Below are 13,548 nucleotides of genomic sequence, written 5' to 3'. Positions count from 1 at the left end.
GGGTGGGGTGAGGAGGGGTGGTCGTCGGGGCCGGGGCCTTGTGGGGGCCGGTACTTGAATTAGTGGTAGGGTTAATGGCAATCCGCGGGGCCGGGGTCCCCCGTCCCCCCTTGCAGTCCAATTCCCAGGGTACAGTCCAGTTCCCGCTGGGACTGTCTCTTCACCCAGCGCATCACCGAGGTCTCATTTTCAGCTTCCTTCAGGTAAGGGAGGTTTTCCCCAAGCAAATTTTTCACATCCGTGACACTGAGTTTCTGCAATACACGTACAACATCATCCTTGTTCATCCTCGCAGCCAGCATCGCCACGAAGTGCTTTTCTAACGGGACTGCAGAGCAAGTAATAACTTCCAGAAGAAAATTTAAAAAGGTAAAAAAATAGAGACTCGGTGATCGGATGGGCCTGCGACCTCGAACCCCACCGCCCAGCACTCGACTAGCCCTGCCCTTCAGCGGGGAGGGATGGGCCTGCGACCTCGAACCCCACCGCTCAGCCCTCAACTAGCCCTGCCCTTCAGCGGGGAAAATTGCAGCAGCGTACCGGGGACGTACCTGCAGTTCATCAGGATTTAGGGCAAGAAAGGTGTCCATGTCCATGTCTATGGCAACCCCAGTTTTAGCCAAGTCTTTCAGGTCCTTTGCTGGAGCTCCACCTTAAAGAAAGCGTATGGGGCACCTGGACACGTGCAAACACTTCCAGTGCTGGGAGAGAGGGGTTTTGGAGACTGCTAGAGTGATAAACCCCTCTGGCCGAGGAAGAGCTATACAACCTCGGTTGCCGTGGGAAGGAGGGCGAAGGCTGAAACACCTACCCAGGTACGGCCAAATCCTGCAGTAATACGCCTCGGTGGTGCCAGCCTGGCCAGCAAAGGCCTCCTGGGCTTTTCTGTAGAGTTGGTCCTTCTTGGTTTGAGAGCAAGAAGAAATGTTTAATTGTCCAGCAGTCCTGGGGAGAGGGAGGGTCACAGGTTAGAGCCGGGGGCACAACCCAAAACCACAGCTAAAGCCCTTTTGTTGGCCAGGGGAGAGGGTGGTCTGTCCCTGCCCGCGGTGCCGGTGGCTCAGGCGGGAGCTGGGAGCGGGACGTGGTCATCCCTCCACGCTGCCTGCGAGCGGGCAGAGATGAAACGGAGGTGGGAGTCTGCCATCCCACCATCCGCTTCCCTCGTGGTCCCAGGGGCCTCGCAGGACTGAAAAGCATCCCTAAAAAGTGGCTTACCTGATTGCTTCTGGAGATATTTGATTGATCTGCTCCTCCTGCAGATTACAGAGGTTTCTCCCACCGACTTTCCGAAGCAAGGGCCCGGTCAAGGTGCCCCCCAGGGCCAGGTACCTGCTGAGCAGCTGCCGGACCTGGGAGAAACAGTTCACGCGGTTGCACGCAGGCAGGGAAGGAAGATGCTCCCAGTAGAAGTGTGTGTGCTGCAAAACCACCGTGCCGCCCTTGGGCAATGCCTTTGCCCCGAGCTGGGCTTGGGCACCGAGCGATCCCGGTTTGGGTTCACCAGCACCAGTGCCCCGCTGCTGCCGTGGGTTTACCTGGGGAGCCTCCCACTTGCCATGCGAGGGGTCGAGCAGGGCGGAGAGCGTGTCGCTGGATGTCACCAGCCACAGGCTGATCTCCTCTGCTGTGTACTGGCGGGACAGCGGCCCCAACAGCTTCAGCTGCTCCTCCGGGATCCCTGACGGGTAAATCTGTAGGGCCAGGCCAGCGGGGCAGAAAAGAGGGTCAGGGAAGGGAAAAGAAGGCAGAAACAGATCCGCTCGGGCGCCTTCCTCCCTGTGGCCGGCGATGCCTGTTCCCGCAGCAGGTCTCGCCCATCCCGGAGCGTGCCTGTGCTAAGGGGGGGGTGTGTGTGTCTGCACGGGGGCTCCTGCCCTGTGTCACCCATCACCTGCTCCAGCTTTTTTTTCATGACCCGGAGGTACTCCACGGTGAGCGGCTGTTCCAGCAGAGGCTCCAGGTTTGCTTTCAAAACCTCGTTGCTCAGGCAGAGGTCGAACTGCTCGCTGGTGTCGTAGCCGATGAGTAAGAGGGGGTCAGAGACGGTGCTGGCCGTGATGGGCGCGAACGGGCAGCCTGCGGGCAGGGAGGGCACGTCAGGCAGACGGCGTTTCCTCCTTCCCTCCTGGCCCCGGTCCTGCCGCGGGCCCCAGAGCCCCTCAGAAGAGCCCCGGCGAATGAACAGGGAATTGCAATAACGCAGCTCAAGCCCATCCTGCCGGGCGGGACTGTGAATCAACCTCCCACCCCCTGGGTGCCCGACCCATGAAGGTGCCTTATTTGCTTTCATCCCTTAAAGTTATTCCTGAAGAACCTGCTGATGTTTCTGCAGGCCGCTTGTGCTTTGTCCTGTTAAAGGCAACTAAAAATGCTCCGGCAAAGTGAACCCTTTCCCACGTCACCCACACGAGCATCCTCTGGTCTTGCAGCATCCTCCTCTGGCGCTGCCCTTGCCCGGCTCCAGGAGTTTTCTCCCCAACCCCAGCTCCTTCCCAGCTGCTGCTGCCATATTGCAGCTCCCAGGTTAAGAGCAAACACCCCAGTGTGCTGTAAGGACATTTCCCCAGTCTCCCCAGTTACTTTACAGGGAATCCCACAGCTTTCTGCCTGGTCCTGTCCCCTTCCCTGGGGGAACATCCAGATGCCGACCAGCCGGGGGCATTTTTCCCCCCCAAGAGCTCTGAACTCGTCCGGACTGGCGGCAGCGAAGGGAAACACTCACAGTCTGCGCTCCGCTTCAGCCTGGGATGAGACGAAGCCGATGCTGCTGCAAAGGCCCTGAGGAGGGTCAGGGACTTCTCCCGCTGGGAACGTCCCTGGCTGCCGTACGCGGCCGCGATGCTCCTGCTGAAAGCCTCCCGCGCTGCCTGCCGGGGGGGCAGAGGGTGCTGGGTCCTGCAGCCTCAGGGCTGGCCTGGCTGATGGGCAACTCACCCCGAGGTCTCGAGGAGGGGACTTACCTTGGCCACCAAGCTCAGCGTGGTCTGGTTCAAAGACAGCACAAGCGGCCCCAAATTTTGCAGAGTCCATAAATCCCAGCTCGAAGGATCCCTGTGGCCGTCAGGAGAAGAACCAGCTCAGCATCCTCATGGGTATGCCATCCCTCCTGCTTGTCGCCCACCCCGTAAGAGCAGGCAAAGGCTCCTTACCTGTATACTGTGTCCCCCTCGAGGAGCACAGCATTGAGGGCATCCCGTTGGGCCCCCGTCAGCGCTGGGCAGAGCTTCAGGTTCTCCAGGATGCCAGGGTCCGAGGCCACGATGGTCTCTGGCTCCATGTCACACACCAGCGTCCCGAGGCTGCCGAGCTGCTCGGGGCGCAGGCGGCTGCTCCTCACCCCCTGGGAGAGATGACCCAGCCCTCGTACAAATTCTGGTGCGGGGTATGGGGGACCCTGGCCACCCCCCGGCTCGGCCCCCACTCACCAGGCAGGTCAGCGCCCTACGCAGCAGCCCTGTCCGCTGGGCTGAGCCCCTGGGCAGCAGGTCCAGGTTCCCACGGGAAGCTCGGGCGTAAAACGCTTTGCAGGTCCCACTGCGCACCTCAGCCGAGCTGCGGGGAGCAAGAGTCAGCGCGGCGGGGAGGAATGGGGCGAAGGGCTCCTCGTGTCTGGGCAGGAGATCTTTAATGTTGCTCTTTGTGGGCATGGGGAAAGTAGTTTTAAACTGTTGCTCCCTTCTGAGCAATGAGCTGCAGAGTTGCACAGAGCTGGGGGGTCTCCTCTTCCCTGGGGAGGATGTCTTGGAATGGGGGTTGCCCGACCCCATGCACCCCATGCCGTGGCCAGCATGGCCCCAGCCTCAGAGAGGAGTGGGGCGAGGAGAGGACCAGGGGGTCTGCAGGGCTGGAAATGCCCCGTGCGGGTCTGAAGGTGCCCGCAGATGTGGGCAATTTTTGTAATACTCTTCTCCCACGCAGAGCTCCCGCGTGCCCCATGGCGTGATTCGGCACCAGAACCGCAGCTGCGTGCTGCCCTCGATACTCACCCAAAGAAGAGCAGCAGGTCTGGTGGGTACCTGCCAAAATCGTCCGTCAGGTTCTTGGCAGCGAGCAGCCTGGCCAGGCAGGACAGCTGGGCGGAGAGAGGCTTGTCTTGTCAATGCCAAGGCGGTGAGAGCCCCTTCGCCCCGGCACCCCCAGCTCCCCGTGCCCCATCGGGCTCCGTGGGGTTTGCAGCCCCCACTCCTGCCCCTGCCCACCTGGGCACTGCTCAGCTCCGCTGTTTTGTTTTGCAATCCCTGGGCAAACGCGAGGATGTCGGCAGCAGGCAGGTCGCTGACTGGGATGCACTGGAAACCTTGCAGGACCGAGGCCGAGAGCCTGCGTTGCGGAGGCACAGTTGCATTTCACCATCCACCTGAGCTCTCCAACACCTCACGGAGGATGAACCCGCTCGTTCCCTTCAGAAATCCCCCTTCACCCTGACCATGGCTGCGTGGGGTAAGTGGGAATAACATGGGGTGTCATGAAAATGTCCCTTAATGCCAGTGCCGGGGTGGTGCTGAAGGGGATGCCCTGCAGGCATGAGGGTGCCCATCCCCACGTGCCGGGGTGGTGGCAGAGGTGCCCACCATACCCCAGGCTTTGGGTGAGGAAGAAACCAGCAGAGCCTGGATTTCGCCTTGGGGGAGGCTCCCGTTGCATCTGCGTCAGCCTCGTAAAGGAAAGGAAATTCTTGGTGTGTTTGTGCTACAACAAAAGCCGATGCAGCTGAAATCCCACCCTCGGTGCCAGCACCAGAACCGGCTGCGCAAGGCTCTAGACCCTCTCCAGCCCAAGTGACCTGACACAGCAGCCGTGACACGGATGTGGGGAGAAATGCAACATCCACCCACGCCGGCCCCACTGCCTGCGCCCCCTGAGACGCCCCCGCTTGTCAGAGACCCCGGCTGGGGCCGGTACTTACTCAGCATGTTGCTCGGTGGCGGACAGGACGGCTCCGACGATCAGGGCAGCCTGGGGAGGAGGACGGGGGGACGCTCAGCCCCAGCAAGGAACGGGAAGAAGGGCTTTTAAACGCAGGGACCGAGGGGGGAATGGGATCTGACCTGGCCGGTGCGCCCAGACCGGCCCACAAGCTGTAGGCAGCTGAGAACTGCCGCAGCCCTGAGGCTGCCCTGGGTTACGCGTGGGGGCAAAAGCCACCGCAGCCGCTCTCAGGAGTGGGGACCCTTCAACAGCGGGGCTGTCCCTGCTTCCCCGGAGCTGGGGGGGCTGGGTGCCCATCAGGTTTAGGGTCCCAGCCCTCGGTTTGGGAGCAGGGCAGGGAGGCTGCCAGGCAGCAGGTAAGTGAGGGACGGGATGGGACAGGGACAGGCCACGGGCTGCACAGGGGGCCAGTGGGGAGGCGATGGCTTTGCCTCCCTGGAGCCGAGGACTGGGGGAACCGCGGCGGCTCTGCCGCTCCTGGCACCAGCTGCGAGGTTTTGGCAAAGCCCTGGCGTATTCAGAGCCACTGGAGCAGCCGGTGGTGACTCACCGCTGCTGCTTTCAAGAGGTCTGCGGAGAAACCTGCAACGAAGCGGGAGCGGGTTATAAAACATCCATGACCGTATGTACAGACGGTCGGGGCATGTTCTAAAGCAGCTCCAGGTTTAAAGTCTGGGAAGGGCCTTTTCTTTGTCAATTTAATAATGTTTAGTAAATGCTGGCAAACACTATGCAGAGAGCAGCCCCCCGTACTGCCCTGCAGCCTGCGCCAGCCCGGGCAACCCAGGGTGCCTCAGGGTGGGTTTAGAAGACAAAAAGTGATAAATCTGCCCCTGGAAATCTGTCTGTGCGGATTTCTAATGCGGTGCCGGCTGCAGCTGGGAAAAACTCCCACTGCCTGCGGGTGCTGAAGGGGGCACAAAGCAGAGCGCAGGGAGTGCCAAAGCCAAGTGGGTTGGGAATGAAAAGCAGCACGGGCTGGAGCATCCCCAGTGCCGGAGGGTGGAAGGGGGTGCTGGGACGGGGTCAGCTTTAGGGGGATAAGATGTAACTCACGGAAAGAGAGAGCGATGGCTGCCCGGGCCGGGGCTGCCCGCACCATGCTGCCTGTGCCGGGGCTTCGTCCTTGGCGCGGGTCAGGTGAGCACAGAGCGCAAACGGGGAGCCGCGTCCCACGCGCTGGGACGGTGCTGGCTGCCGGCCGGGCTGGGGAAGGTGCCGGGGGGGGCCGCTGGGCTGGCTGCCGGCCGGGCTGGGGGAGGTGCCGGGGGGGTCCTGCAGCCACTTTTTTCGTCGCGGGGCGGGCTTCGTCCTTGGCGCGGGGTGAGCACAGAGCGCAAACGGGGAGCCGCGTCCCACGCGGGGACGGGGCTGGGGAAGGTGCCGGGGGGGTCCTGCAGCCGATTCTTTCGTCCGATGCTGGGGCTGGAGCCGTGGGAGTACGGTGGCTCAGCGTGCCCACCCGTGCTCTGTGAGTGCCTGCACAAACCCCCCGCAACCAAGGCAGGCGTTTTAAATCCTATATATCAGAAAACAGAATTTCATTCTCCATCCATTATTAAAAGAAACTCCACAATAAATTGTCCTCTCGGACACCCAGAGCCCCGCTCCCGCCTGTGCCCTGCAGGGCCAGGGTCCCCCTCCATCCCCCGGCTCCACACGGGACCACACCAGCACAGACTGGGAGAAAACCAGTGTAACCCAGTGGCGGAGCACCAGCAGGCGTTGCCCTCCCCCTGTACCCGACTCCACACCCCTCAGCTAGAAACCCCCAATGGAAAATAAATCCCCACTCTAGAAATGCCGTCGATGGGCTGCTCAGCGCTGCCCAGAGCAATTAGCTTGTTGCCCTTCGAACTAGATGCGAGTAATTTTTCCGCTAAGCCTCATCATGTTCCCTAAATCCCACCGGTGGCCTTGCCAAGTCGCTCTCCGTCCGGGGGGACTTGGCTTGGCGACGAGGATTCGGCGCTGCTCAGCCGGGGAAGGTGCTCACCCACCTGCGGTGGCCGGGGATGGGCAGCGCCAGGGACGGCTCAGCACTTATCTGCTGTGGGGTGGGGATGTTGCTCTGAAAACGGGGTGTGACGGGGCAGTTTCTCAACAGTGTTTTGTAAAGCTGCTTTCTCTCCTGGTCTGGGTTTTTTTTCCTTTGTTAAGGGTCACTTTGAACTTTGGGGCAAATGAGTTAAATCCTCTGGTTTGGTAATTTCTGTGCTGAGGGAGACAAAGGTCCTCCCAGTTAGTGAAAAACCTTTGAGCTATTCGGGGGTATATTTTATAGGGCAACTGGAGTGCGGAACAGACGAGTCCTTGGTGATGGGCTCAGCACCCCTCGGGGAGGTGCTTCCCTCGTGCCCGTCCTTTTTGCCTTGGCCATGGACAATCCCATTCCCCTTTTTACAGCTTTCTCCCTGCCATTTCTGATCACGCACTGAAATGCCGTCCAGCATGTGCCATGAAGAAGGAGACCAAAAAGAAAGGAAGCAAAGCTTTTCCGAGGCTGTGTGATGAAAACCCAGAGGAGCCTGATGCTGTGCAGCAGCGAACGTTATCTGAGCATTTATCCCAGGAGAAGGGAAGGGCGAGAGCAGTTGGCAGCGGTCGGCTGGGCTGGCCGCCTCACCCGCTCGGCCGGGTTTGGGGGCATCAGCCTTCGCAAAGGGTCCCTGGACCTGCGGCGCTGAGCAGGGTTAGCCATCCCCCGGTGCTGCCGGCTGGTGTCCCCGTCCCCCACCAAGCAACCGGTCCTGCAGCACCAGGGCTTGGTCAACGCCCGCGGGTGTTTCTGGTTTCTGTTTTGGAAGGGTTTGCTATTAAAATAGTTCTTGTTGGAGTGGTAAAATTACAGAAACTTGTTTGCTACGAGGCTGCTGGTGGGACACGGCCCCTGCCGCGGGCTTGCCGGCCAGAGGGGGCTGGAGTGGGAGGGCAGGGGCACATCAGGGCCCGTTTGCGGGTCACCGCATCCACCATGTTCCCATGGAGCTTAAAACTGGCCCTGAAACAACCTCAGGAGGAACAGGCACAGGAGCATCCACCCCAAACCTGAACGTGCCGGGAAACATCTGCCCAAGCCCTGTCCCCCGGGGGCTTGGCGGGTCGGTGGTGGACTCCGACTGCATCTCCCCATGCTGGGCGGGCTGGAAACGCTCCCTCCTCTTACCCAGCTGCTTCTCTGCCCTTGCCAGGTTTATAACCTTAAAAATCTCACAACCTGAAGACTGCAAATAATTCCTTTGGGTCTTCACTCACTTTTCCAGCTGCTCCAACCTGAGGAATGACCGTTGATGTACAAGAGTTATATAGAAATCATGCGTGGCAGCAGCTTTCCCTGTGCACCCCTTAAACACCGGCAGCCCTGGGGCTGCTCCCCCATTTCCCTGCCAGGGAGAGCTGCGGTGTTTCCAAATGAGGAGTTTTTCTTCCACCTCTGCTATTTGGTTCAGGACAATCCCAGCCGCTGGTGTTGGCCGGTGTGGGCAGCGGGCAGGGATGGGCAGGGACGGGCAGGGGAAGAGCTGGGGCAGCAGCATCTGCTCCAGCCACCCCGGGCATCCTCGGTCGTCTGTGTCAGAGTTACTAAATCCGGGAGGGCTTTCAGGTAGACAATCCTGGTGGTTTCGGCCAGGGGGATTTGAGCAGGGTGAGGACGAGCGCCGGTGCTCACACAACAGGTTGGCCGGGTTGGAGCCCTGGGGCCGGTCCCGCTGTGCCGGTCCGGGCTCATTCCTGGAAGCCCCCAGCACCGCACCCGCCATGCTGCAGCAATGCGCTGGCCTGCGCGGCGCGGCGGGGATTGAGAGACCAGAGGGTGAACGGCAGGGTATAGAGGTAATGGTTTACTACGGTAATGTGCAACAAGAAATAAGGGTTATTGCAAGCTGTACAGAATGTCACACAACACACACCCGATCACAACCCCCCGGTCCGAATGCACAAGTGGATTCACAGACGATGCAGCAAAAGGCCCCGCAGCAGCGACGGCAGAGAGGAGGGAGCAGGACTGCATGTGGCACGGGAGGGGAGCCAGGGAAGGGCGCCTGGAGAACACCTCTCTGCGGGGTAAGGAAAATATATATTTATGTCCGGTTCGTGCAATGTCAGGTAAAAGTGCAACGCACAAAGGCTGATGGGTGGTGCAGGGGCTCCTCAACGCAGACGGCGGGGCGAGCACTGGGTGCCAGCCCCCCAGCACTGATGGTCCATCAGCGTCCCCCTGTGCGCGGGCACCGGCGTGTCCCCACGTACCACTGCCAGCGACCGCCGGCCCTGCGGCCGAGGGCAGCCTCGTCCCAGACGTGCGGCTGCAGGACGTGTCCCCCATCGTGCACAGGAGCCCGCAGGAAGGGAAGGCTGCGTCCTGCCTCTGATGCTGCAAATCTCACCTGTAATTTTTTCAGGACCTCCTGTGCACGTCACCCACGTTCATTCTTTGGCAAACAGGTTCATGGTCTTCATTTACAGCTTCAGGACCCGCCTGTGGCTGCCTCTCCCCTCCCCGGCCTCTCCTGGGAGATGGGATGGGCAGGGACGGGGCCTGGGAAGAAGGAGACAGATTTTCTGCTCCTCCAAACCCCCCCGGGCCCAAACCCCCCCCCCGCCCCGAGCCCTCTGCCACCAGCTCATGAGCCCACGGTCCCTGCTTGGTGCCCAGGGCTGGCGCCTGCAGAGCCGTGAGCTGTGCACCAGTCACCATCCTGCAGCAGACGGCAGCACTTTGTCCCAAGCCACGAAAGCAAGGTGACGGCCACCTCCTCCCCGGCCACATGGGCAGCATGGTGAACTTGCACCCACCAGCACTGGGGGATGCCAGGGACGGGCGATGCAAAACCCTGCGGGGTTTCAGTGACCCCCGCACGGTGTGTTCACCCGCAAGGAGAGGGCTGTGCCATTTTATTTCCTCTCGGGGTAGGAATATGAGTTATGTGAAACCACCGTCAGGTGCATTTCAAATGGGACAGGGCTTGTGGGGTGATGACAACTCTGGGCACACGCTGATGTGGCGGCTCGGTGCCAAATACTGCGGGGATCAGTGCTCTGTATGCACGGGGCTCCAGCCACCCCTGTCCCTCCCCAGCCCACGCCAGCTGCCCTGCTCTCTCCATTTTCTAAATGTCCTCTACAGGCTGCAGAGGACAAGCTGGGTGGGAAGGAAAGAGTGAAGCGGCACGCCGCCGGCCGGCAAAGCAAGGGCATTTCCAGAGAAACTCCTCTCCGCATCTTGCAAAGCTGAGCGCCAGCGTGAGAGACGAGCTCCTTCCCACTCTTCGCATCAGTCCTCAGCCTTTCTTTCAGCTTCAACCATTTCCTCGGCTGCTCTTGCTGCTCCAGAGCCCTCCCAAACTGCCCACCCGAAGGCCCTGCCTGCTGCACCCCCCGGCACCGACACCCCCGCAGCAACCTGCCAGCGAGGATCCACGCGACGGGACAAAAACCGATTCCCCCTCGTTTGGGTAAAGCAGAAAGGGGCTCGTGTCTTCTGACCCGTCTCAGCAGGGATTACATCCACACCCAGGATAAAAGCGGGTGCTAGGAAAAGGCAACGCTAGGAGAAAGAATAGTAAGATCTATTAAAAAAGCTTTGGGCTGCTGGCTATTCTGACCACAGAAGTACTAAAAATACATGCATTTCCGAGACCACTGGTATTTCAGAACCGCTAAAAGACTAGATTCTTCTCATAGAAATTTGAAAAAAGTTTAAAATCCATTCGTATCCACACTCACCTCCGAAAGGGGCTCGTGTCTTCTGACCCGTCTCAGCAGGGATTACATCCACACCCAGGATAAAAGCGGGTGCTAGGAAAAGGCAACGCTAGGAGAAAGAATAGTAAGATCTATTAAAAAAGCTTTGGGCTGCTGGCTATTCTGACCACAGAAGTACTAAAAATACATGCATTTCCGAGACCACTGGTATTTCAGAACCGCTAAAAGACTAGATTCTTCTCATAGAAATTTGAAAAAAGTTTAAAATCCATTCGTATCCACTCACTCACCTCCAAAAAAACTTTAAAAAAAAAAAAAACACCACACGTGGGCTGAGGCAGGAAGGAAAGCGCGAGGGCAGGGACGGGCAGGCAGCACATCCTCGGTGGCAGGCAGGGACCTCTCCTGCGCGCGTTGCACAGCCCAGCTCCGCGGGCAAAACACCCGGGGCCGCCCCGGGACTAGGAGGGCTGTCGGTGCCCCCGAGCTGCACTTCGGCCTCCTGATCTCCCACCTCCCACACAACGCGTGTGCCAGTGAGCACAGCAGGCTGGAGCGAAGGGAACTGGGGACACGGGCACGGAAGCTGCACCCGGCACGTTCTCCTCTCCCTTTGCTGGGCTGCGTTTTAGCATCCTAGCACTGAGGGTCTGCGGATACGTCCATCGCGCTCGTGGCAAAGGCAGTGTCTGTGCTGTCCCGGCTGTGCCTGAGCCCCGGGACAGGGACGTAAAGCTTTAGGGTCACTCTAAGCTGGTACGTGACACACTGACTCTGCTGCTGAGGCCCAGAATTAGGAAAGGGGCATCCAGTGCCCAGATGGATGATGTGTACATTAAAAAATAAACCCATCCTAATCACTGCTAAAATCTGTCTAATCCCAGCCCCAGAAGTGAGGGAAGCCACGGCATACAGAATGTGCAGATGTGGAGTCAGCGCTGGGCTCTGTGGAGACCCACTGGGACGAAAATGGAGCATTGGGCTGGAAATGCAGACGTGGCTTGTGCTCACTCCAAAGCCCACTCGGCCAACCACTGCTCGCACCGGGCTCGCTGCTCCTCCGTCTCCGGGCTCTTGCCTTCGCTCAGTGCCTCCTCTCCTCCGCCACCAAGCACGGCTTCCTGGCTCTCCTCCTCTTCCCCCTTCTGCATCATCTTGTCCTTCAGCTCTTGGATGGTCTCATCCAGCCGGTGAGTGACCTGGTGGGGCACCCAGTTGCTGTCCATTGTGGTGACGAAGGGGTCGGGTGCGCAGACCTCGATGAGCTCGTTGCCGGTGGGGATGCGCAGGTAGTAGGCGTGGAGCATCATCCTATAGGGACTGCTGTCCTTCTTGTGGCTGTAGGTGAAGTCCCCCACGATGGGGTGGCCAACGGCGCTGCAGTGAACCCGGAGCTGATGAGTCCGCCCTAGGGGGAAAGCGGGAGCGGAGGAATCAGGGACACAGGTTATCCCTGAATCCCTCCTCGAGGGCAGAGTGGTGCGAGGTGACAACGCACCAAACGGCGTTTGTCCCCCCAGTCTGAGAACCCGAGTCCTCCGCGAGCCGAGTGCGGCGCTCAGCTCCGCTCAGCCCTTTCTAGGCTTTGTTTTTTACTATGCCACCACGCTGCAACCAAGGCCCGGGGCTGCAAGCGCAGGTCCCGCTGCAGCACCTCTGCTGCCTCTGTCTGTCCAGCCTCAGCAGCCCCCCGTGCCCGCGCCACCCCGGCCCCGAGCTCCCACCTGTCAGCGGCTGCAGCAGCACTTTGGTTACGGGGTCTCCGCTGTAGGACCCGTGCTCGAGCACGATCAGCTCCGACTGGCAAGGCTTGGGATTTTCACAGCCTGCAACAAGATCCGGAGGGGGGGTCAGCTCCCCGCAGCGTGGCCCAGGTGGTCCGGGCAGCGCAGGCAGGGCACGGGAGCTGCTCACCCTCCGTCCCATCGATGCACATCATGTGGGTCATGCCCTCGGTGGTGTTCTTCCCTATGGCGTAGCGGATCGTCATTCGGCTCTGGCTGACGTGGCCCCTGACCTGCAGGGCAGAAAGCCAGTTTGCAAACCGAGCCCCGGCGCTCGTTCCTCACCAACGCCGGGACGACGAGAAGCAGAGGCCGAGCTGCAACGTTGGAAACTCAGAAGATACGTCCAGAAGCAGGACCTGGCAGGGTGGGCTTACCAGGGCGAGATAGGCTTTGGTCACCAGACGGTCTTTAAAACACTTGTAGGCGCTTCCCGCCGCCGCTTTGTTGAGCGCAACGCACAGGGCCCCGCTGGTGGAGAAGTCGAGCTGGTGGCAGAACCTGGGGGGCAGATGGGAGGCGGAGGAGCATCCCCGGGCACTCGGGCAGCGTGGCCCGGCCACGGACGGCTCGGAGGCAGGGCAGAGCCCGGTTCGGTCCCTGGCCGCTCACCTGAAGCCATAGTAGGTGTCAGGGTCAGCCAGCTCGGGGAAGCGGTACTTGAGCTGGCTCTGCAGGGTCAGCGTCTCGTACCACATCTTGCTGTCGATGCGGATGTCCCAGTGCTTGTTGACCACGATGAAGTCGGAGCTCTGGTACAGGATGGACAGGTTGTCGATGGTGCCCGGCTCCATGGCCAGCGCCCTGCGGGGAGCACGAGGGGGAATCGGGGTGAGCGGGGCGGGAAGAGCCTCCAGCCGCAGCCTGCGCGCCCCGGGGACGGGCACAGCAGCCCAGGGGAGCGAAGGGACCCAGCGAGAGCAGGCAGGGAGCAGGGCCCAGGGGTGGGGTACCCCCAGTGGGACTGGAGATGTACCGGTGCTGCAGCGGTCCCGGTGTCATACCGCACGGGTCCCAGAGCGACACCGATGTCACACTGTACAGGTTCCCCCAGCTTTACCGGTGTCACATTGTGCAGGTCCCACGGCGGTACCGGTGCCGCGGCTGCGCCGGTGCTACAGCAGCA

At 60.6% G+C, this 13,548-nt stretch overlaps 2 protein-coding genes across 2 annotated transcripts in view; both read right to left on the bottom strand.

The window, feature by feature from the left end:
* LOC103905028 (mesothelin-like protein) overlaps positions 1–8,693 on the bottom strand; it is a 20,298-nt gene extending 11,605 nt beyond the window's left edge. Inside the window, exons 1-12 of the mRNA XM_019473955.1 lie at positions 8,603–8,693; positions 5,483–5,514; positions 4,910–4,959; positions 3,153–3,302; positions 2,960–3,054; positions 2,722–2,866; positions 1,895–2,120; positions 1,539–1,694; positions 1,219–1,352; positions 812–945; positions 552–652; positions 87–254 (exon numbers count right to left, since the gene is read on the bottom strand). Coding sequence (XP_019329500.1) covers positions 87–254; positions 552–652; positions 812–945; positions 1,219–1,352; positions 1,539–1,694; positions 1,895–2,120; positions 2,722–2,866; positions 2,960–3,054; positions 3,153–3,302; positions 4,910–4,959; positions 5,483–5,514; positions 8,603–8,693 — 1,482 coding nt within the window. The remainder of the gene's footprint in view (positions 1–86; positions 255–551; positions 653–811; positions 946–1,218; positions 1,353–1,538; positions 1,695–1,894; positions 2,121–2,721; positions 2,867–2,959; positions 3,055–3,152; positions 3,303–4,909; positions 4,960–5,482; positions 5,515–8,602) is intronic.
* Positions 8,694–10,755: 2,062 nt separating this feature from the next.
* RPUSD1 (RNA pseudouridylate synthase domain containing 1) lies at positions 10,756–13,517 on the bottom strand. The gene is made up of 6 exons (XM_009286477.1): positions 13,399–13,517; positions 13,035–13,226; positions 12,800–12,923; positions 12,553–12,655; positions 12,363–12,464; positions 10,756–12,046 (listed from the first exon to the last, which is right to left on the bottom strand). The coding sequence occupies exons 1-6, from the start codon at positions 13,422–13,424 to the stop codon at positions 11,646–11,648; spliced, it is 948 nt and encodes a 315-aa protein (XP_009284752.1). The 5' UTR covers positions 13,425–13,517; the 3' UTR covers positions 10,756–11,645.
* Positions 13,518–13,548: the final 31 nt, after the last annotated feature.

The sequence above is a fragment of the Aptenodytes forsteri genome, unplaced genomic scaffold, assembly GCF_000699145.1.
Source record: "Aptenodytes forsteri isolate BGI_AS27 unplaced genomic scaffold, ASM69914v1 Scaffold55, whole genome shotgun sequence".
In the NCBI taxonomy this organism is placed as follows: domain Eukaryota; kingdom Metazoa; phylum Chordata; class Aves; order Sphenisciformes; family Spheniscidae; genus Aptenodytes; species Aptenodytes forsteri.
This window is presented reverse-complemented; position numbering and strand designations above follow the sequence as displayed.

Coding starts and splice junctions, on each gene's coding strand:
- RPUSD1 (XM_009286477.1), bottom strand. CDS start 13,424: ATGACACCGGGACCGCTGCAGCACCG. Junction 12,924..13,034: donor GACACCTACTATGGCTTCAG/GTGAGCGGCCAG, acceptor TCTGCCCCCCAG/GTTCTGCCACCAGCTCGACT. Junction 12,465..12,552: donor GTGCATCGATGGGACGGAGG/GTGAGCAGCTCC, acceptor ATCTTGTTGCAG/GCTGTGAAAATCCCAAGCCT.